Source organism: Pinus tabuliformis, chromosome 9, assembly GCF_031772625.1.
Source record: "Pinus tabuliformis cultivar Carrire ecotype Pingquan chromosome 9, CPIR1, whole genome shotgun sequence".
NCBI lineage: Eukaryota > Viridiplantae > Streptophyta > Pinopsida > Pinales > Pinaceae > Pinus > Pinus tabuliformis.
In genome coordinates this window covers 66329527-66352844 of record NC_142307.1, presented here as the reverse complement: position 1 = coordinate 66352844, position 23318 = coordinate 66329527, and the positions used below count along the sequence as shown (strand labels likewise).

At 36.9% G+C, this 23318-nt stretch overlaps 1 protein-coding gene across 1 annotated transcript; it reads left to right on the top strand.

The window, feature by feature from the left end:
- The first annotated feature begins 16118 nt into the window (after positions 1-16118).
- On the top strand, positions 16119-19565 carry LOC149147140 (indole-3-acetic acid-amido synthetase GH3.6-like). The gene is made up of 4 exons (XM_089446125.1): positions 16119-16711; positions 16850-16951; positions 17115-17941; positions 18780-19565. The coding sequence occupies exons 1-4, from the start codon at positions 16407-16409 to the stop codon at positions 19358-19360; spliced, it is 1815 nt and encodes a 604-aa protein (XP_089302251.1). The 5' UTR covers positions 16119-16406; the 3' UTR covers positions 19361-19565.
- The last annotated feature ends 3753 nt before the right edge of the window (positions 19566-23318 follow it).

Sequence of the window (23318 nt, the reverse complement as noted above, 5' to 3'; positions counted from 1 at the left end):
CTTCTACACGCATCTAAATTTCCCTAGTTGTTAGGTAGTCAGTCTAACTACTTAATTATTAGGAATCTCCTTACATTCTTCTATCATAATCCTTGAAAAGCTAAGTTATTATGTCAGGCTGAAAGTTGACACATTCTAAAGGGACCTTGTGAGAGAGGCCTTAAATCATAGATAGGGATTGTCATTGATCGCCAACCACCCCCAATTAAAACGATAAATCTAGCCATTGTGCTTCAAAGGCTTTTGTTCAGTGATAGGTGAACAACGTTAAACAAAGTCTCATAACCATTGAGGGAGCCCTCTATGGTTCAAGGGCTAGCTTGAAACTAAAGGCTGGTTGAGTTGGTTTCCTAGCATAGTTTTGGCATCCAAGAACGACCTACAAGAAACAGGTACAACATCTGGCGCCATTTCCAGGGAGCGAGGTAACGAAGATATCTTTCTCCTAGGAAAAATAAATATTAGACCTATTCCTTGTCGGTGAACAAGGAGTAGCCATTTAGTATTGGTTGCATTTCTTTCACCTAGTGACTCCACTTTATCATATGGTGATTCCACTAGGTAACCAATCCCACTATTTTGAAATTTCAGCTACCTTTACTACTATGCAACGTTCATTGATACTTGTAATCAGTAGTATATGTCTCTCCCTCTCAGCCATGGTCAGAAATCTAAAATGTCTACAGAGGATGAAAATTTTAATTACATCTGTGAGTATAAGTTTCCCATGGGATTTCATGTTCATATTATATATATTCTTCATATTTTTAGTTGCTCGCAATGTGGTTTATCAATAAATCCACTCTACACTTGGTTACATTGGAAAACAGATTACACCTAACAGCGTAAAGTTTTTCAGTTCAGTTAGATAGAGTTATGGGGATTGAATAGATATTTTGAGTTTCAATATGTAGTAGATCATCGTGTTCATTGCTTATGAGTGGTGTGATTTGAAGAGTATATGATAGATCAACTTATATTTTCAGTATTTAGAAATATTTTGTTTTCAGATTTCAATATGAAAGAGTATCTGAATTAGTGCAGGCATATGGTTTCCATTCACAGTTGTAGGTTTAATATGTAGTAGCTGGATGATGGGGATTGGTTATAAATTACATGATGGCAGATCAATGATTGATGGTTTTATGGTATGACACCATGCCCAACACTAAAGGCAACTGGTCTACTAGTTCTTGGCATCCCACAGGGGGAAGCAGTCCCCATTGGCACCGATGTTGTAACATGATTAGTTTTGATCATTTAAATTTGCTGACATAATATGTTTTAGTAGTTTAGAAATAATAAATGGATTTGTAAGAGTAAATGCACCCTCAAAATGTAAATTTATGTTTCACTAGCTGGTTGATCTAGTTAATCATGCATTTAAACATGATTAAATGATGTAATAAAGTAAATTCAAACATGGTTTAAAAACAACCGAGAATGGATTTTCAGAAACTAAAAGAATTTTTTGTTTCTAACATCCTCTTGTACAAAAACCTCTCTCGGTTTTTTAACTGTTGTTATGATTTGGGAGATGCAAATGCATATTTGAAGGCATATTTTCCAGAAATTTCTTGTTTCAGTCACCTTTTTGCAGAGCATATTGTGGATAATCAAAAATCAATTATGGTAAAATGGAGAAGTTTGTTGTTCCTCAAATTCTAATCTACAAAAACCTCTCTCAATTTTGTAATAGAGGTTATGATTTGGGAGATTCAAATGACTCTTTGCAAGCATGTTTTCCCGGATTTTCCTGTTTTTAGTAAGCATTGTAAAATGTTGTTTTCGAGTAGGTGGAAATGAATTTTCAAACATTGAAAGAAGTTTTTGTTTCCAACATCATCAGCGACAAAACCTCTCTCATTTTTCTAACAGTTATTATGGTTTGGAAAAAATAAAGGTATTACAGGACCCTATTTTTTAGAAATTCAGGAGAAACAAGCTCAAGGCAATTAGTGACTTGGAGACCACCTCATCAAATATGAGTTGAAATCAAATTAGAATTTCTCTTCCTCATCAACATAAATCCTCAAGGATAGTACAAGAACTCTTCAAATAGTTTTAGTTACTTTTATTTGTGTTCTATTTTCATAATACAGTTTTAAGATAATATCTCTTGATATTTTTATCAATATATTTTATGAGGAAATTGTATAAATACTTCATCAATTGAAGTAATATGTGTGGGATTTTGATGCCAAGGCTTTTCACTTTGTAATAGTTTCTCTTGTAGAATTCTAATGAAAGCCTTCTGGCTCCAGTTATGACCAGAATTTGTGTTTCTCGTATGTCTTTCTAGTGTTTTCATAACTTGTTTCTACATATGTTCAAAGCAATTGTAGGAAAGTCTGGGTAAGATAGATTAAGTCTTAATCTCTCTTAAATTCCCTGCAAAATCATAATCTTTAAAAAGAGATCATCTTATTGGACTGTTTGTCCAAGATAACTCCTCTTTCACTGGTTTTTGCTTTATGTTTTCTGATAGCCATTAAAAGATATTAGCTTATTAGACTATCTGTCTGAAATAGCTCCTCTTAGAATCGGTTTCACTTTGGCCTTCTATTACCTTTGAATATGTTTTTTTTGGGCTGTAGAAATATTCTACACACATCTAAATTTCCCTAGTTGTTAAGTAGTCAGTCTAACTACTTAATTATTAGGAATCTCCTTACATTCTTCTATCATAATCCTTGAAAAGCTAAGTTATTATGTTAGGCTGAAAGCTAACACGTTCTGAAGGGACCTTGTGAGAGAGGCCTTAAATGATAGATAGGGATTTTCATTGATTTCCAACCACCCCCAATTAAAACCATAAATTTGGCCATTGTGCTTCAAAGGTTATTGCTCAGTGATAGGTGAACAGCGTTAAACAAAGCCTCGTAACCATTGAGGGAGCCCCCTCTAGTTCAAGGGTCATCTTGAACCTAAAGGCTGGTTCAGTTGGTTTCCTGGCGTAGTTTTTGCAGCCAAGAAATGCCTACGGGAAACAGGTACAATAGGAAGCTCAATGTTTCGAGAGGAATCGATTGTGTCTTCACCGTCCTGCTCCTCTGCTTGTATGATGAGCTTTCCTTTCACATGATTGCAACTTGATCTAGTAGCTCGAGAATCAAGAGAGTGCGCGCAACTAGCTTATGAAGTAGATTACTCAAGCGAGTCATGGTGCAAGGAGTCATGGCTTGTAGATGGTGAAGGATGGCAAATATGCATACTAGACTCAAGACTTTGGTTAGGAACAGTGATGTCCTCTTGTGGAATGGAGGGATGAGTTTTCTACATCAGCTTTCATAACCATTCTGGAATTTCCTTTGTTGGGGCAGGAGACAATGGAGCAGATGGATTGGGAACATGCTGTGTAGATTTCTCAGCTTTGCAACTACTGCGAGGGGGCACCCTCTTCAAGACATGAGGTGTCTCGTGATCTGCAAGAGTTGAGGAAGAAGGGAAATCAGGAATTTCATCATTTCCGGAGACATGAACCAAGTGTTTCATCTCTTGGATCATGAAGTCAAGGTCCACAAACTGCTTAGTAATTTTGTGACATATGTGAAGGAAGCAGGTAGCAAAGCCCTCAACTGATTCCCCACACTTCATTCTTAAATGAGAGATTATTTCATAGACATCTTAGTGGTCACACTCATCGAAGGCTTGATGGAGCTCCGTTACGAAAGTGAGAAAGGAATGGACGGAAGCAAGTGGTAGGGTATGACAACACCGATTAACATGACCTTCAAGAATGAGGAAGAAGAGTACGCAAACAAGCTCATCATTATCGATTTCATGAGATTCACAGAAATGAAGAAAATCATATATGTGCTCGGTTACAGATGTTTTGTCCTCACCATCAAACTTAACAAGGACAAGTGATCAAGAAGCTCATCGGGGATTGATAATTGATTAAGGGAGAAGTAAGAGAAACATCCCGGGAGCACAAATTGTGTATTATTCATGGGTAAGAGATTCAACCCAGATGTACGAGCTCAACTTGTCATCTGACCCTCCTTCTAACGCCAAAATGTTGTCATTGTTGGACCCACCAACATCAGGGGATCTCCCCAGTATGAAGTCCCAACTAGACCTAACATTGTTTGATGTAGGAGTCCCATCTGGTATGATGGCCTGGTTACCATTATCTTAAAGATTTGCCTCAGCTCTTACTTGTCAAAATGGGAGAGTAGTCTGCTTTGTCTTCTGATAAGTGAGGTTTGTGTGCCTGGTGAGTGTAAGTGTCACTTGTGTCAATGGGTCATTCACCATAGAGGGAGAGGGTGGGAGTGAGTCACAAGTTGGTTGGGAGAAGTCCCAAATCTGTTAGGAACACAACACAATAGGACATGCGTAGCTTCCGGCAGAACAATCCACATGTATGTGGTAGTCACAACACACAAGGGAAGATAACATGTATAACACTTAGCAAATTAGTCCACACGAGTGCAACAGTTGTTACAACAAGTTTTATGTGAAAGGTTTGTCTGATGTCTATGAGAGTAATCTACACTGGCGAGACAATGTTAATAACATATACACCATTAATGGATTATGTATTGCAACAAGTGAAATAGTTCACATGTAGAACACAGGTTAAAGCAACATGCATCAAAAGTGTTAAAGATTAGTCTTACAACAATTACAATACATGTGTGAAAATGTGTTGGACTGTTGGCAGGCTTCTGAATTAAGCGAAAGTTCCAAGACACATTGTTACACCATACATCAGTAACCCAAGTGTGGGGCGTTGGAGCCACTACTTACTCCTCAAAGAAAATATTACAGACTCTCGTGGCTTTGTGGGAGGAGCTGAGGTGAAAAGTCCCTTGCATGTACAAATGAGGGGGTATTTATAGCCAAGGGTGAAAACTGACCCTTGTGTTTTTTTTACTACCCTCATGATTGTTTGACTTCCATGACTTTTCGACTTTACATGACTCTTTGTACAACAAGTGGGTCTCTTGGATTTCCACGTTACATTACATTGATTGACAACATAGCCCATAGTGGAGATGTGGGCAACATGACTCATGACATGACCCAACATGATAGTGCTGGTACATTCGTGCTACTGTTGGAGTGCATGTCGAGCTACAATGCTGCTAGGTGATGGATGTCTTCATGGTGTATCACAACTTCACCTCCGCATGGCAAAGTGTGTGGAGTCTTTGATGGTCTTTGGTTCGCTTGATGATGCTTAGGCATATTTCTCCTTACTTGCATGTTGGAAGGATTGGCAGGCTCATTTGGTCGAGAAAGGTGTATGTTCATCCGTTCGTGAGCACATCTTGCATGTTTGCTCCTCTGTTCGTCTGCGAACATATCCTTACATGATCATCTATTCATAAGCACATATCTTTGCATGCATCGTTCATTCATTTATTGGTGAAGCTTTCCTTCTACATGTGCTCCCTTCATTCATTCCATTCATTGTCTTGCCATGTTTGTTGGTTTACCTATACCTGCAACCACTCATGATGAGATGACATCAAATACAAAACATCCTAGTCTACCATGACACATGATCATTTCGGATGCAGATGACCAAGAGAGGTAGCAAGGTTGTGAAGCTGGATGATGGCTCCAGGCACTGCTAATCAAAATTGTGTGAGAGTCACTGAGTGATGAAAATGGGCAATGCAAGTCCACAGTGACTGTCTACGAGGTCTGGCTCGGCTGGAAGGAAAAATTGCACAAATTTTGGGAGGGATAGTCCAAGATGTAGGAAGGCAAGGTAGGTAGGATCTGCGTAGTTTCCAGAATGAGCGGGTAGCAGGGGCTGGAAGGTCAAATTTGTGCAATTTTATGGAGGAACGGGCTGGGCTGTAAGGAGGGTCAATAGGCAGAGATTGCACAGTTTTTGGGAGGAACTTCCTGGGAGCCTGGCAGCCAAAATTGCGCAATTCCCAGAGGGAACTGGCAGTTGACTGCTAGGGTCACTGGTAGCCAAAACTACGCAATTACCAAAGGGAACTGGAAGTTGGCTGTTGGGGTTACTGGCAGCCAAAACTGCGCAATTCCCAGAGGGAACTGGCAGTTGGCTGCAGGGTTATTGGAAGTAGAAACTACACAATTCCTGGAGGGAATTGACAGTCTACTACTAGGAGCTGCTGGCAGAGAAAACTACACTGAGGCTGGGAGGCCGACCTACTAATCATCTCTGCACAATTTCTGAGCTGAGCAGACTGCTGGGCAGCAGAAGGCTTACTCATGAAAACTATGCAATTTCTTGGATGAGAAGTCGGTTGAATGTTGGGATGAATGACTGCGAAAACTACGCAATTTTTTGAGGGAGACAAGGACAGGCACATGGTGTATGTCCGACCTATCTACGCAATTTCCTCAGCTAGCTGAGTGAGTAAGGCCAGTGCCCTCTAAACAATTTTTGAGGGGAGTCAGTCCTGGGGTGATTGTTGGGTCTGGTTGTCCAGGTGGCTAGTATGAAAGTGGATTGAATTGCTTGCGAGCAGCGTATCTTGAAAATACTTGCTTGATGCTTCTGTGTTGTTCTGGTTGACATTCAATTGAGTCGATGGTGAGGTGATGGTCCAGCTGTCAAAGGGGATTCCAGTCGTCAGAAATTCAGCAAAAATGACTAAGTGTGTGAATGATCGAAAGATGCATAGGTGATCATGCAAACACACACTCACATGACTCGACGATGAAACAACTCAAACCATCCAGACACACATGTTCAACATGACTAGCCAACGGTGCAAGTGACAAGCGCGACACTCGCGATTGACCATTCATTGATCGAGACGACGCTTGCGCGACAGTGAATGTCTCCATCTGTGAGTGAGACAAATGCTTTCATAGCGAACACAACAACCACATATGAAGCGAAGACTTTGAGCATAACCAGAACATGGTCACAAGCATGACGTAGACACCAACATGCAGAAACTTGAATGAAATGAACAAGCAAGGTAGATGCAAGGACTCACATGAGCTCACGGAGTGAACCCAAGTGTGTGCAATCATCAAGTGAAACTCTCAAGGGAGGCTCCAAAATTGGGTGCAAGCCAAAATTTTGGAGGGTGGTTGTAGCTGCTACAACAAAAATACATCCTAAAACTGTTGCAATACTAGGTACCTGCTCAACACATCAGCATCCTTAACCTCCTTACCATTGTCACTAGAAATTTGTACTCCAAACATCACACAACCTTTTTTGCAAATATGCTTAGCCTACATAGTGGTAACCCTCCTTACTGATGTAGGCTTCTTTCCCTGTATGGTCCTCTTTTCCCCACTATCATCCACACACTCAATGGCCTTATCAAAGAAATCCACTTTGGTTTTGTGAAGGTATAGCCAATCCATACCCAAAAGCATACTATATGATCCCAATGGAAATACATTGAAATGCACTCATGTAGGCATACCATTTAACTCAAATGCACAAGCTCTTACCCAATGGTGAACTCACTTCTTTGTACGAGTAGCCAACTGTACCAACCAAGATTCTGCATGCACTTCTTTTCTCAAACCACACTTATCCACTTTGCAGGATCAATATAACTATAGTTAGATCCAAGATCAATCAAAATAGAAACAACTTGACCACAAAGCTTATCATCCATCTCAATGATCGATGCCTGATGATCCGCTCTCATGTTTTCCACAACTGCATAAATCTGAGGAATGTTATGACCAACATCACCAACTATATGTGCCTCCTAAGCACTGTAGATATGGGGTCTACCACCACTCTGATACTACAGATAATCCCTCTTACGATGATCCTTATGACATATCCAACACTACAATGGTTCCCTACCACTGCCTCCAGCCTGCTTCTCTCCATGTCCCTTCTCAGCTGCATTGAATCTATTGTAAGGAACTGCATTATCTTTCTCACTTTCACTTGAGGTCTTCCTCTCTTTTGTGGCCATTTTCCTTTAGCTTTGTCATTTCTTTTCAGGTCATGTTTAGGCTCAACTTTTCACTTCAACTGCTCATAAAAATGCTTCAACTTTCAGATGGCCTCCTCCAACGATCTAGGCTCATTGAACTCAATCTGATCTCTGTATACAACCAGTAATCCATTAATGGATCTTCAACCTTGGCCTTCTCCTCTTTGAGTTAAGGCATGTATCTTAACTGTTATCACCAAAAAATTGATCATCTAGCCTAATTTACTAGATGGATCGAAGTACACCATGTAAAGCCAATTTTACCATAGTAAAATTGCTTTTGTTGTTACTTAATAAACCACATTTGTTAAGTAATTTATAATCAAACCCATGAAGAATAATTAAATAAATCACTATTTATTTGGTTTTCTTCTAGGAATAATTAATTAAACCATTGTTCAATTATTATTCCTTGTCATATTTGACCCAATTTTAAAAATAAACAGATAAATCTTTAATTATCTTATTTTTCTCTAAGGATAATTAATTAATCACTAATTAATTATTATTCTTTGTCAAATTTGACTAAATCCCTTAGGAATAATTAAACAAATAATTATTTATTTATTATTTCCAAATAAAGTTTAAATACTTTTTCCCTCCTAAACAAATATAATAAAATATTCCAAGTGGTTATTCCAAGAATGGGGTTAATAATATTTGATTATTTCTCATTATTCGAAGATAGCTCAATATTTTGTTATAAAGAGAAGGGTTTTCCATTCATTATTCACTTTTGATTATTTTCATTGTTGCACTCACTATTGTAACTCTAATTATTTTCATTGTCACACACCATTTTTTCCTGGGTTTACACATTATAGAGGAGAGAGACTCTACACAAGTTGAAGATGTTTGAGGATAGCCAAGAAGCCATCCCATAGAGGGGGACTAGTAACATCTATTTGTTCCCTTCACAAGTGCTATAATAAAACTATTCTTTGTATATCTGATTTACATTGGATGATTGGAGTTATTACTATTTCTTTTTTTCGTTTAACTATGATTGTGGCATAGATTAGAATTTTGGTAGGTTTTGTTTCTATCAGTTGTTGTAGATATACAATGTTTAGCAGCCATTTATATCGTTGAGATTGTTTGTCATCCACAATCTTAATTGGGTTCCTTTCATACATCTTTGAGAAGAAAACACTACAACATCAACAACTCAAAAAATATGCTAGTATACTCCTCATCTGTCATAGAACCCATCCACAACTCATAAAACTCCTTAGCTTTGTCATCATAATACCTCTCAGACAATTACTTCTTCTTGAAGAGCCTTTCAAACACATGGCAAGTCAAATCATCCTCATGTATGTCCTTGACATTCCTCACGTCTTCCCACCAAATATCCGCTTTACCTTTGAGACTGAAAAGGGCTATCCTTGCTTTCATGTTTTCTGAGTAATCATGCAATCTAAAGAATTTATGCATGCCAAGCAACCAAGCCTCCACATCCTACGATTTCTTCATCTCTCCATCAAAGGTAGGTGGATTTTCCTTCTTAAACTCATTTGGAAAGTATCCCCTATCATTCCTCTTGTATGGATGATAATGATGACAATCATGATGTCCATCAAAACTAGAACTAGAGTAATACCTGTGTCAAGTACCTCTCATATCCGAAGTGTCCAACAACCTACCATCTTTAATGGTGTCAGATCTATATGACCTATGTCTACTATGAGACCTACTACCATATGCCCCATTATTTCTATCCTCGTGTCCATGGTTGATCTGAAGAGGTCCCTATCATTGCAAATCTGACAAACTCTGAAGTAATATCGCATTCACCTCTGCTTGTTTCTCTTGTTCCTACATGATTTTGTCATTGTCTACTTTGCAATTCCTTATTTCTTCCTTCAAGCATATCAAGGTGTCTGCTAATTCTGAAGAATGCCCCACACCACACTGCCCATCTGATTCATAGGGAGATTCTACGTAGTCTACCACCTTGCTGGCCATTTGATCTCTTTCTTGCAAGGCATACTATGCCAGCTAAACCAAATCACCATAAATCAACATACCTTAGCATACTCGGGGAGGATACCTTGTCTGCAAGATCATCAAATCAACATGATGCATGCAATCAAATAACCAATAATTAAACCCAATGTACAAGGATGAGTCAAGCTGCATATAACTGCATAACCAGTCATATACTCATGATGATGCATTCAATAAAATCGACATCAAGTTCCTCATGATAACCTTACTACTACCCTGATCAATATGATTCAATGAAACAAGAACATGGAACGCATGTGTAGGAGCCGCATAAGCAACTGAAATGCATGCATGACCAACACATTCACCCATATCTGAAGCACCATATATGACCCAAAGAGAGTGTAACCATGCTCTGATACCAATCTATAACACCCCCTCCCAGGTCTACCCAAAGTAAGCATGCCAGTCAGGGTAAACATGAGAAGAGAGGCTACTACAATTAGATTCAACCTCCTATATCACCTTAAGGAAGTGGAATCAACAGAACATCAAATACAGTCATCTAACACCATCAACGGACCCCTCAGGAGATAAGTCAGCCACTCAGACAGCCTGCCCCTGGGTCCCACTGCTATTATGTAGCTCTTAGGCCTGAGTCTCTCTCATGCTATGGGCAAGGGAATGACCAACAACCTAAAGTCACTCTCACAGGCCTACCTGCCAGTGACTCTGGTCCAGAATTGTTAGTTCTGTGCCAATGACCCCAAGATTTGAGTCGCTTTTCTAGCCCAGAATCCTAGCCTCTATCTAGAATTTGTTGTAACTTTCAGAAATCATTAAAAACATGATAACCATGATGATCAATCAAAAATCACCCTCAAGAATAGGCCTGAGCATCCCCAACCGAGACTGACATTCTGTCAAACACTTGGCATTAAGGCAACTTATAGGTCTAGGTACAAGACAGAGCATAAATGATTGAAACAACTTATGAAACATAACCAAAAGGATCACCTGCTTCTCCATTGAACTACTACATCATCAATTAGGTCTTGCATCGATCCATTTAACAGTTACAAGTAGATATATGAAATAACCATGACATGAACCAATCATTCAACCATGCTTATAACCAAGATAAAACCATATAAAAATTAGAGATATGACAACCATTAAATCCACATATAAATCAGTGCAAAAGTAAGAGAACTTAGATTTTGTTAATGATAGGAAAATCTGACTAGGTTCAGGACTTCCACATACCACCCAACCATAGACATGGCTGAACCAAATCTCTTTTTTAGCCAGTCACCCACGTGTCATATTCCAAGCATGAATGTGGGATCTCATACAACAACCAATCCAAGAACAATCAAGGGAATCCAGAGGTTAAACCACCTCCACCCTCATCCAACCGTGATCACACCAAAATCGGTGCTCCAATCACAACCAAACAGAACTTGGAATTCCATCTGAAATCCATCACTATCCTTGAGGAATTTTCCTTCTCCTTGTCTCTCAGGATTTATCGCAATCCAGACCCAGATCACTAGGCCCTAAACCGAGACTGTTCCATTAGGATTTACTGCGTATCTCGCCAAAACCGGTCAAGGGATTCCTAGGCCTTTGGGAATGAACCTTGAGACCACCTCCGCCTTAGATTCTGAAATCCATCTAGCAATTCCAAAGTTCCAAAACCGAAATAAGCATCCCAACATACCATGGCATCCAGAAAAAGGCTAGGCTAGGCTGAAATCCACTATCATAACCCGACAAAACCATGCCACCGACAACAAGAGAACCATACACCAACATGCAAAGCCATGCATGTCCAAACCAGCTAGGAAATCACACATGAAAAAGGTTACCTGCAAGTATTCCTGCTAAAGCTGTCTGATCCTGTATTCATTTCCTTGCTTTCCCTTTCCTTACTCCAAACTAGAGTGCTCCGAGAAAACTTTAAGTGACCAAGAGAGTGAGAGAGAAAGAAAATAATGAGAGAGCTCCAAACTTGAACTGACAAAAACCATGAACTGATCCTCAGAAGCCTTTTATGCATGAGGCCTCTAATTTCTTCATTTTCCATTATTCTCCTTCAATTTTCTCCTCACATGCAACCTGTGACCTTTTACCTTCCTTTTCTCCTAATTTCCTTTATTTTTATAAATATATGTGCCAAAATTCCTTTTTGCCTTTACCAAATTTCCTTAACCAAAACACACATCCAGTGATGCCCACTAGGATATCTTTGCCCAACATTCAACTTGGAATAAGCATCCCTTAACCATTGTCTTATTTTTCCTTTATTAACTTTTATTACATGAACTTTTCACCAGGGTTGTTACTCAACACAACTTAGTTATGTTCATGCAAAGATCAACAAGAGAAATATTTTTGGTGATGGTTGATAATGGAGATATTCATAACTTTGTGAAGAAGTATGCAGCTAGAAAACTTGGGTTAACGATGGAGCTAGCACATACATCCTTCCAAGTTGTTAACTCCAAGGAACAGAAAGTGGTTGGTATAGTTAGATATGCTCTAATCAATCTTGGAGATTGGCAAAGTAGGACTAGTCTCACCATCATTCCATTGGATGATTATGATGTGGTATTGGGGCAAAAATTCTTGAGAGCAAAGAATATCATTTCAATCCCACACTTAGATAGTTTGGCCATATTTGATGGTCCCACTCCAATGGTAGTGCAAATCATAAAAATATGCATAGGATTAGGAGCACAAATTACTTATATGTGCATGGTTGGAGGACGTGGTTAAAAATCAAATGGGGGTATCCTTGGATAGAAAGGGAAGGGAGTCAAACAAATTATTTCGATGCATGTGGAGAGGATTCATGGATTGGAAGAGATGATTGATAGGATAGAGGGTTTCTTGGTACAATACTTGAACATTTTGGTGAGATTGACATATAGATTTCTAGGGATGTTTGAGATTCACAACCAACAAAGAATGAGGAGATGAGGATTCCCAATTGTTTCACGGATTAGATGGATAATTACCAATGATCTTGTAGTGAAAACAAGGGACATCACAACCTTAATACAAGCATGTTAGTGAGGATATTGCAACAATTACAGAGACCCTTGGAGGTAGTGAGTGGTTTTATGATCCAGGGTTGGAGCGACTCATGGAGTAGGCAGATGAAAAAATCATATCCTGTGTACCTTTCTTAATGTATGTGATTCACAAGTATGAAGGAGCCTTATTGGTTGTACTGGGATTGACTTTAGATGGAGACGGTGGTAGTAACCAAGGTGGCTACCCCACTTCACCTTCACATTAAGTCATGGTAATATGACTCACTATCATAATGAGGGCATGTAGAGTCCTACTTGGGTGCCTTGGAAGTGCCTTGCTCAAGTTGATATTTTGGTGATTGAGGAGTTGCACAAATGAGTTGTTGAGTTTTGAAATGAATACACTTATGTGAGGAAGTGAGTTCCTATGAGCTCTAACACAAGTTGAACTAACCACCCGACTAGATAGACACATGGGGGGATCTAGCACATTGAGGCATGTAGGGGTAGTTTAGAGTATAAGCATAGTAGTAGATCAAACAAAACACTTCATACATTGAGACGAGGAAATTTTGATTAGTGGAATTGGAGGTTTGACTTTGCTGATTAGAGGGTTGTCAAGGATAACAATAGCTTGGAGTGGGGAATGATGTAAGGCCCTTAGTGGATGAGTGAACATGAACTTTTGTGAAATCTTTGATGAAACCAAAGTTGGGGTTGCCACGACACCCGTGTAGGGAGAAAACAAATTGGTTTAGAGAAATCCACACTTCATCGTTCAAAGGATGAGTATGGTTACATGAATGATCATTTAGACAAGCACATAGATGAGATGAGAGGATTTGGGGATGGCATGCAAGAATACCACGACATTTACATCACATGATGGTTTGATGTAGGTTGTGGATTGCATGACATTGGCTCATTGCATGTTTGTGGGGTGCAAAGCGAGGATTGAACAACATCATCACCAAAGAGACCGTAAGTTGGTTGGATAGATAAGCACGCATAGCATAAGAGATGCACAATAGGTGTGGGTCAGCTTGACGAGTAATGGTGTATGATGGAAAATTAATAGGATGCATGTGATGGGTGTGTACATGTAAGTAACTTCGGCTTGGTTACCCTACATGAAATTTGAGGTTTCCTTAACCTAAGCATACGATGGAGGCATGTCAACCCAACTTGAGTAGAGGGGATGCAACTTTTTGATTAGATGAGAGTGAGATTATAAAATTTATATTCTAAATCAATTTGAAGGAGCACAACAAGAAGCACATAAGTGAAGAGAAGACACGAGAAAGAGCATGCAAGAGACAAGGAATAGGTTGCACCAGAGGTCAAAGGGGTCACACAAAATGGAGTAGGGGTGCACAACTTGGTTGTGTGGTAGGATAGGGAGAGAGTGAAAAATTTGGTGGAATAATTTGTTCAACACATCATTATTGTAAGGTGCATACTTCCCAATTCAGTGAACCATGTGAGTGTTTCCCTAAGGATCTTGGTGTAATTTTTGTATGGTACAATTGTGTTAAGGGGATGGTTGTAACAAGTGAACTCTTGTAATAGTTATTATGTCTAGTCTTGTAGATTTTTTTAGATGTTAGGCCAAGTTGGGTTTCCCAATTTTAGAAGGCTTCTTGTGCCTATAATTGTGTATTGTATTACACACTTTGTATAATATTGGGTTGATTTCTTGGTTAAGTGTAAATTGTTGTAACAAAACTTAACAAAAACGAAGTAAGTGTAGGCATAGTCCACGATAGGCATGATTGGGTTAGTCTTGCCAATAACTATAAAGTGTTGGTGCTACACACCTCAAAGATCAATAGAACGCTCATATCCATACAAGTCCTATGAAGTTGTAATGCTAATCCTACAAATTACAAACACAATAACAAATAAAAAATTTATCTATATTTTATTTAAAAATAATAAATATGGAATTCATTATAATTACTTTACTTATAACATTATCATAATTAATTATAAAACTTTATAGATTATCTAAAATTTAATTAAAAAAATAATAATATCATTTTCTAAAATATTATTAATTCTTTTCAATTTAATTTTGAAAACAAAAATGAATGAATACAATGAAGCGAACTACCATTACACCTCCAACCACCATCACACTGAGTAAACATTACATATATAGTTGGAGATTACATATCTTAAAAATTAATAATGATATATATTTTAAGATAATAATTATATATAATTTTTCATTAATTACAGGGTCTTGATAATTGGGTAAATGTTCCACAAACCCCATTTTGAAAGTAAAAAATGTTACAACACTTTATATAAGATTTTTATTTGACCTTTCAACAAGTGGGAGGTATCAAAACACTTTTACTATTGTGGATTGATTAAAAGGGTTGGTTTATGCATCTACTAGTAGGGAGCATCATGTCTACACTTGATGTTATGGTCACTAATGTTCAATTGATGTTTGCATAAAGGACGTGACCAACTCTTATATTGAACTTGAAGTAACCTGAATTGTAAAAGATGATGAAAAGGGGGGAGAATTTAGGTGGGATAAGAACTCATTAATGTGTAAAGCTACCAATAGAATAGAATCCTTAAAGAGGCTATGGTGAATATCTACAAAAGTAAGGGTTCTCTGATCTATTCATACAGGTATAGAGAGTGAGCTTGTCAATGTTGATGTGGCCATGGTGGGTAATATTAACCATCTAAAATTCGAAAATGGAATGGGAGAATTTAGGTGGGATAACAACTCATTAATGTGTAAAGCTACCAATAGAATCGAATCCTTAAAGAGGCTATGGTGAATATCTACAAAAGTAAGGGTTCTGTGATCTATTCATATAGGTATGGAGAGTGAGCTTGTCAATGTTGATGTGGCCATGGTGGGTAATATTAACCATCTAAAAATCGAAAATGCATTGGCATACATATCATAAAACCAATATATCTCTAGGAACATGTGGTAATGAATGGAGAGATTGGCATGCAATATAGATCGATGTGGATGGTTTGTGCCTCTTAATTTGATAGGGACATTGTTATCTTTGTCACGTCGACAAGGTTGGCCAGAACAATGGATCGAACTTAATTTTATGAAAACCCCTCTCCACTTCGTTGGCATAGAAAAAGCATCTCATTAATTTTGCACACAACATAATGATGACTATAAATAAGTGGCACCAAATGATTTGAAATTTCTGCGATTAAACACATGTTTCATAATCCATTCATCAATTGTATTTTGACCCATTTTCAGCAATGGAGAGCAGGAAAATTGATCAGTGGTCCTCGCCGAATCCGTGCGTTTTAAGTCCCCACATGAAACGCAATTGAGATCCACACCGGACTTAGACGTTTGCGTTCCAAATTCCTGTACCCCTGCTTGCTTCATATATTTGGCCACTTGGAAAATTCCCGCAGGGACTCAGAGAGGAAGAAGAAGACGACGACGCCCCCATAACCATCACAGTCCAACAATATCTCTCATTATTCACAGCAGGCAAGGATGCCAGAAGCTCAGATGGGTAATGGTACCAATGACCGACACAAGCCAGCTCTGGAATTCATCGAGAATGTCACCACAAATGCAGACCAGGTGCAGACTCGCGTTCTCTCCTCAATCTTGACGAGAAATGCCGATACAGAGTACTTGAAGAGGCATGGCCTGAGGGGCAGAACTAACAGAGCAACTTTCAAGAAGTGTTTGCCAGTAATTACTTATGATGATCTCAAGCCTGAGATACGTCGTATTGCTAATGGAGACACTTCGCCCATCCTTTCTGCTCACCCAGTTTCAGAATTCCTCACGAGGTACTTACAATTTAATAGTTTTCTGGAGTGAACTGTGTGTATTAATGGAGTAACTTTCGAAACGAATATGATTATGTGGAAATCTACACTCAAGAATTATAAAAAATATTATAAATTGTGAGCTTAATTTTGTGACAGCTCTGGAACCTCTGCTGGTGAAAGGAAATTGATGCCCACTATTCAGGAGGAATGGGAGAGGAGAAATCTTCTTTATAAACTTCTAATGCCGATTATGAGTCAGTAAGTTTCTTTTTCTTGTTTAGCTAATTGCACTACCTTGTACACTGAATGCTTTGAAGTCAAAATTTCATCAAATAGAAGAGATTTGCTTCTGAAATTTTCCTTCAATTTCCTTTACAGAATCCTTTTTGTGGTTTCTAATTATGTTCCTTCACTTTTCCAGATTCGTGCAAGGACTTGACAAGGGAAAAGGAATGTATTTCTTCTTCATTAAATCAGAAGCCAAGACTCCCTGTGGGTTGCTAGCACGCCCTGTCCTGACAAGCTATTACAAGAGTCACTACTTCAGGGAAAGGCCTTACGATCCCTACAATGTTTACACCAGTCCCATCCAAACAGTTCTCTGCACTGATGCTTACCAGAGTATGTACTCTCAACTGCTCTGCGGCCTCCTTCAAAACAATGAGGTTCTCAGGATGGGAGCTGTCTTCGCCTCTGGGTTCATCCGAGCCATACATTTCTTGGAAGAGCACTGGAGACAACTCTGCCACGACATAAGAACGGGCATTCTCAACAGAGAGGTGACGGATCCCTCGGTGAGGGAGGCCGTGGGGAAGCTACTGGCGCACCCAAATCCAGGGCTGGCTGATTTTCTTGAGAAGGAAATATGTTCAGCACAGTCATGGCAAGGAATTATACCTCGACTGTGGCCCAACACCAAGTATATCGATGTCGTGGTGACAGGGGCAATGGCTCAGTATATTCCTACTCTGGATTACTACTGTGGTGGCCTGCCCTTGGTCTGCACCATGTATGCTTCCTCGGAATGCTACTTTGGAATTAATTTGAAGCCTCTTTGCAAGCCTTCAGAAGTGTCATACACTCTGCTTCCAAACATGGCCTACTTTGAGTTTCTTCCTGTTCACCGAATAGCCGAATTAAAAAATGAGGAACGCCCAACTCTCAACCAGAAAGAGCAAGAGGAGTTGGTTGATCTGGTTGATGTGAAAATTGGGCAAGAATATGAACTTGTCGTCACCACTTATGCAGGTATTGTTGGTTAATTTACTGATTATAGATTTTGGAATATTTCAGAAATTTGAGGGACATTAGCGAAACTAACTGTTTATCTTTACTCAGGTTCAGATATTAGCAAAGTCAACTGTTCAACTTCACTAATATCTAATATCTAGACATAAGTAAAGCTAGTTGTTCATCTTCACTCATGTCAAGACATAAACATCCTGACATAATAAAATCAAGTGTTCAACTAAACTCATTTCCAGATATAAGTATCTAAATAAAATCATAGTGAATTATTTAACTTACTTCATGTCTAGTCCAAATATAAGCCAAGCTAACTATTCAACTTAAACTCATGTCTAGACATAAGTGAAGTGAACGGTTGAACTTACACTCAGCAAAGCCAACTATTCCACTTACACTCATTTCATTTAAATTTTCAAAATGTGAAATCAAAAAATACTGTATTGACACAGTAATTCAAACTCCCTTTCTTTTAATGGTTAGGCTTGTTTTTCTTGACAACCACTATTCAACTTAAAGTCATGTCTAGACATAAGTGAAGTGAACTGTTGAACTTACACTCAGCTAAGCCAACTATTCCACTTACACTCATTTCATTTAAATTTTCAAAATGTGAAATCAAAAAAATACTGTATTGACACAATAATTCAAACTCTCTTTGTTTTAGTGGTTAGGCTTGTTTTTCTTGACAAACCACTGAAAGTGGTTTTTCTATTTCATTCCATTTCAAAAGGAATCTTTTATCCACAAAAGAAAGGTCTAAAACTGCAATGATTCTCACTTTTTCACTTTGGCAACAGAATAATATTATTATAATGTGTGTGAAATGACATTCATGCAGGTTTGTATCGTTACAGAGTAGGGGATGTGCTGAGGGTGACTGGTTTCCACAATGCTGCCCCTCAATTCCATTTTGTCTGCAGACAAAATGTTGTATTGACTATAGATTCAGACAAAACAGATGAAGCAGAGCTTCAAAGTGCAGTGGAGAATTCTGTGAAGCATCTTGAACCATTTGACACGAAGCTGGTAGAGTACACAAGCTATGCCGACACATCAACAATACCTGGTCACTACGTGCTGTATTGGGAACTTGGTTTCAAAGAAGTTGCAGTCTCAATTCCTGCATCTGTGTTCGAAGATTGCTGTTTGGCTGTGGAAGAATCCTTGAATTCTGTGTATCGCCAAGGTAGAGTGGCAGATAAATCCATTGGGCCCCTGGAAATTAGGGTTGTTGAAGAGGGAACGTTCGATGAATTGATGGATTATGCTCTCAGCCGAGGGGCATCCATCAATCAATACAAAGTGCCCCGATGCGTGAAGTGCAGTCCCGTTGTTGGGCTTCTGAATTCCAAGGTCACACATTCTTACTTCAGCCCCAAGTGCCCACAATGGATTCCGGGATGCAGGAAATGGGCATAACACGGTTAAAAATTGATATGGGCCTTTGAACACAACATTGTAAATACATAAATGTGCCTTTTCCTTGAATTAAAGTAGAAGCAATCACCAGTAAATATTGTCAATCACAGGTTGGTGACAGAGGAATGAAGTCCCACGTCCATGAAAATGTATTTTGTGCATGACAATATTATGCAATGAAAACCTTTATGTCATTTACTCATTTTGCAAATGGTTCTTTCTTAGGTTCTTAATTTGCATTTTGTTTCGTTTTTCTGGTAAGAAACACATCTCATAATGTAGTTCTAGGCTTTCAACTTAGATTTCTTTGTAACTGTTTGTGTCATGGAAATAATTTTGATAATTCCATTTTTTTAAATTATTATGTACGGAAATAAATTAAATTTTTTAAAATGTTAAAAATATTTTTATTTCAAAGTATTTTTAGTTGGGTATGGAAATGGATTAAAAATTTTTAAATGTTAAAAATATATTTGTAATTAACATATATAATGTTAATTTTATTTTGAATTTTAGATAATGTATTATCTAAAAAAATATTTTAAGAATAAGAAAAATTGTAAAAAAAAAATAGTATTAAAATATTTTGTTTATAATTAACCTAAAAAAATTTATTAAAATTTATCTATTACTATCATACTTACCTAACATATTGACATGTTTGACAAAATATTTTCAGATAAGAACATACATCAAAATATCTTTAAATAGGAACACACATAAAAATATATGATTCAAAAAATAGTTTTTTAATCTAAAAAAGTCATCCTTATTGGATTTACATAGAAACACACATAAAAATACATAATTCAAAAAATAGTTTTTTGAATCTCTAGAGGAGCCACCCTTAAACCTTTTTCCATACCTTTTTCCAACAACTTTCTTCTATACCTTCTTCTAACAAGGCATCTACTTTTTTATTAAATGAATTCAAATAAAACTCTCTAATCCTATAGTATTAAAACAAACCCTTCTTAATCTTACAACATTAAAAAAACAAAAACTACATAATCCCTATAATAATATAAAAACAAAAAAACAAAATCAGACTTTTCATTAATGTTTTTTTTTTTTTTAATTCCAACTATTTCTCAACTACCTTTGAATTCCTATTCCTGAAAACAATAAGAATGTCCACACTATTGTCAACTATGTCCTTGAAAGGAAACCGTTCCAATCTAATAAATTTATTATATAATTTAAATTGAAATAAATAATTTTGAGATAAAATCATAAATATATATAGATATATATATCAAAATTTTAATTTATGAAATAAAAATAGTCAATGTCAATAAAAAAATATAATAATATATATATTTTTTTAAATTTATAAATAAATAAATTACAAATAATTATAAATCCTTACTTTTTATATTATATCATAAATATTTGACTTTAATCATGATAGTAATGTTGAATCATAATCCATTTCATAAATATCATAATAATTAATAGTAATATGAATTTGGATAATAGTCTATTTCATAAATATCATAATAACTAATTTAACTTTACATTTTTCCTTTTTCATTTATTGAAATTTCTCTCAATAATTGATTTTTTATCCAATCATCTTTGAATATTCTTATTCTCTTTCAATAAATTATATTCATTGTTTTTTATTTATCAAATTTTCAATAATAATTAATAGTAATATGAATTTGGATAATAGTCTATTTCATAAATATCATAATAACTAATTTAACTTTACATTTTTCCTTTTTCATTTATTGAAATTTCTCTCAATAATTGATTTGTTATCCAATCATCTTTGAATATTCTTATTCTCTTTCAGTAAATTATATTCATTGTTTTTTATTTATCAAATTTTCAATATATCATTGTTATTGTTTTTTATTTTTTAAATTGTTATTTATTTTTAAATTTTTAATAATTTATTTTAAATTATCATTTAAAAAATAAAAATTATTTATTTTTTGAAAAAAAAATGGATGATAATCACATCAAAAAAGAATATGTGTCAATTGGGTTTAGCTTAGGTAAATTGGGTGGAATATTTGTTATCTTCTCTATCTAGGTTCAATAGAGTAATTTCGTTGTGATCTTAACACTCTCTTATATTTTCTTAGGCAAAGCCCCATAATCATGACTAATAGTTTACTCAACTAATGTGGGGACTTATAGACGTTCACCCATACAATTTCAAGATTTTTTGATGTTTAAAATACGTTTTTGAATACATAAATGGATTTAGCTCCCTGAAAAACCCCACGACACTTGAATTATGCAGATTAAACAATTTAGAATTAAGTTCTGAAAAATCTTTATAGAAAAAAGTCAATTAGTCTTAAAAAATTAGAAAATATATATATATAATATTTTATTATATATAATTAAATTTTTTTGTTTATATATATATATATAATAAAATATTTTTGAAATATATATATATATATATATATATATATATATATATATATATATAGATATTTGAGATGATGATGATGATTAACCTCCATTACGACCAATGTGGTCTATAAGACCTTAAGAAAAGAGAGGAGTCTATTGACATTCTTCAAAATCTTGTTTATGTGATCAAGGAGCAGGGAAAGAAGGTTCCAAGATCGCTATAGTTGGACTGGCTTAATAAGTCAAGAAGATTAGAGGGGTCACTGATGATAGGGAATTGAGAGCGGATGTGGGCAATAGTCGAGGAGTCTAAGAAGAAGTGATTTTCATCTTCCACCTTCTTAGTATCACAAATCTGACAAATCCCAGGGAGCCTTAGTATCACAAATCTGACAAATGCAGGGAGCCTTGGGAGTAGACCACTCCCCAGTCTCACTCCAGAGCTCATGAGAGTTAGTTCTAATCCTAGCGATGTTTATTTTCTTCTTAGTGCTAGTCAACATAGAAAGATAATTCTGGTTATCAAGGGTGGGCTTGATCACCTCCTTTTATATATATATATATATAGTGTAGTCGAAAGAACCCACAAAATAGTAGAAAAATTAATGGGAATTTAGGTAAGATTATGATAAAATCTTACAGAAATATTTGAAAATCTAGGTTACAGTGGTCGAACTTCAAGATTTTAGATGCCCCATAAATTCTTGATGGTGCTAAATCCATTTCCAGATAAAAATATTCAAACACTCCAACATTTTGTTTTTGTTTTTTTTTAAATTACAAAATTCTAACAAAAAAAATATATAGTCAAGATAAATGTGTAGATCTGTCGGCACCACCTATGTAAATATGTAGCCAAAACAATTTTGTAGATCTGTCGGCAACACCTATTTATAGATGGAGAATTTTATGAGCGCCATGGGGAATGGGCAATGGTCAATTCCCAATTATAAACATAATACAGTGAATAGTATTGTGTCCTTTGACTTTTTCACTAAGTGCATTGTAACTTTCCTGCCCCATCTTTTGTCGGAGATATAATTGAGTGTATGAGTAGGTAAGCACTGAAAAGAGTTATGACTTTGGGGATTTGAGGGGAAAAATGGAAAATGGGTGAATGCCGACTTACTGTCAGAATGAGAGATTGGTCACTTTTCCCTCATTCCATAATCAGATTACAGACCGAAGACGGTGCAATCAATAACTCTGTAACTCCCATGACGTTTCCTTTCCTGGTAATGGATGAAGTGAATAATTGTGCGTTGGTACAAAGGGATGAATTATTGTCATATGTGCAGAGGCCTTTATGTAAGGAACCGTAAACGGGTCCCAATGCAAACACGCGTTGGAAGGAGATGAAATGGAGAGGGATAGATAGGTTCTTGTTTTTGTTAAATGCAGGAGCATCCACTTTTGGGTCTCGCTATTCGCTGGACACGACTTTCTCCTTTTGGCATATCCATCCGCACACACAGACACTAATAGAGACAGACTGCAAAATATGATGGTGCTGCTGTGTATCTTTATCTGTCTCTGGAAAGGGAGTGCCTTGTTGTTGTTGAGAGGACCACAGTGGGGAGGAGGA

Coding starts and splice junctions, on each gene's coding strand:
- LOC149147140 (XM_089446125.1), top strand. CDS start 16,407: ATGCCAGAAGCTCAGATGGGTAATGGTACCAATGACCGACACAAGCCA. Junction 16,952..17,114: donor CTAATGCCGATTATGAGTCA/GTAAGTTTCTTT, acceptor TCACTTTTCCAG/ATTCGTGCAAGGACTTGACA. Junction 17,942..18,779: donor TGTCGTCACCACTTATGCAG/GTATTGTTGGTT, acceptor ACATTCATGCAG/GTTTGTATCGTTACAGAGTA.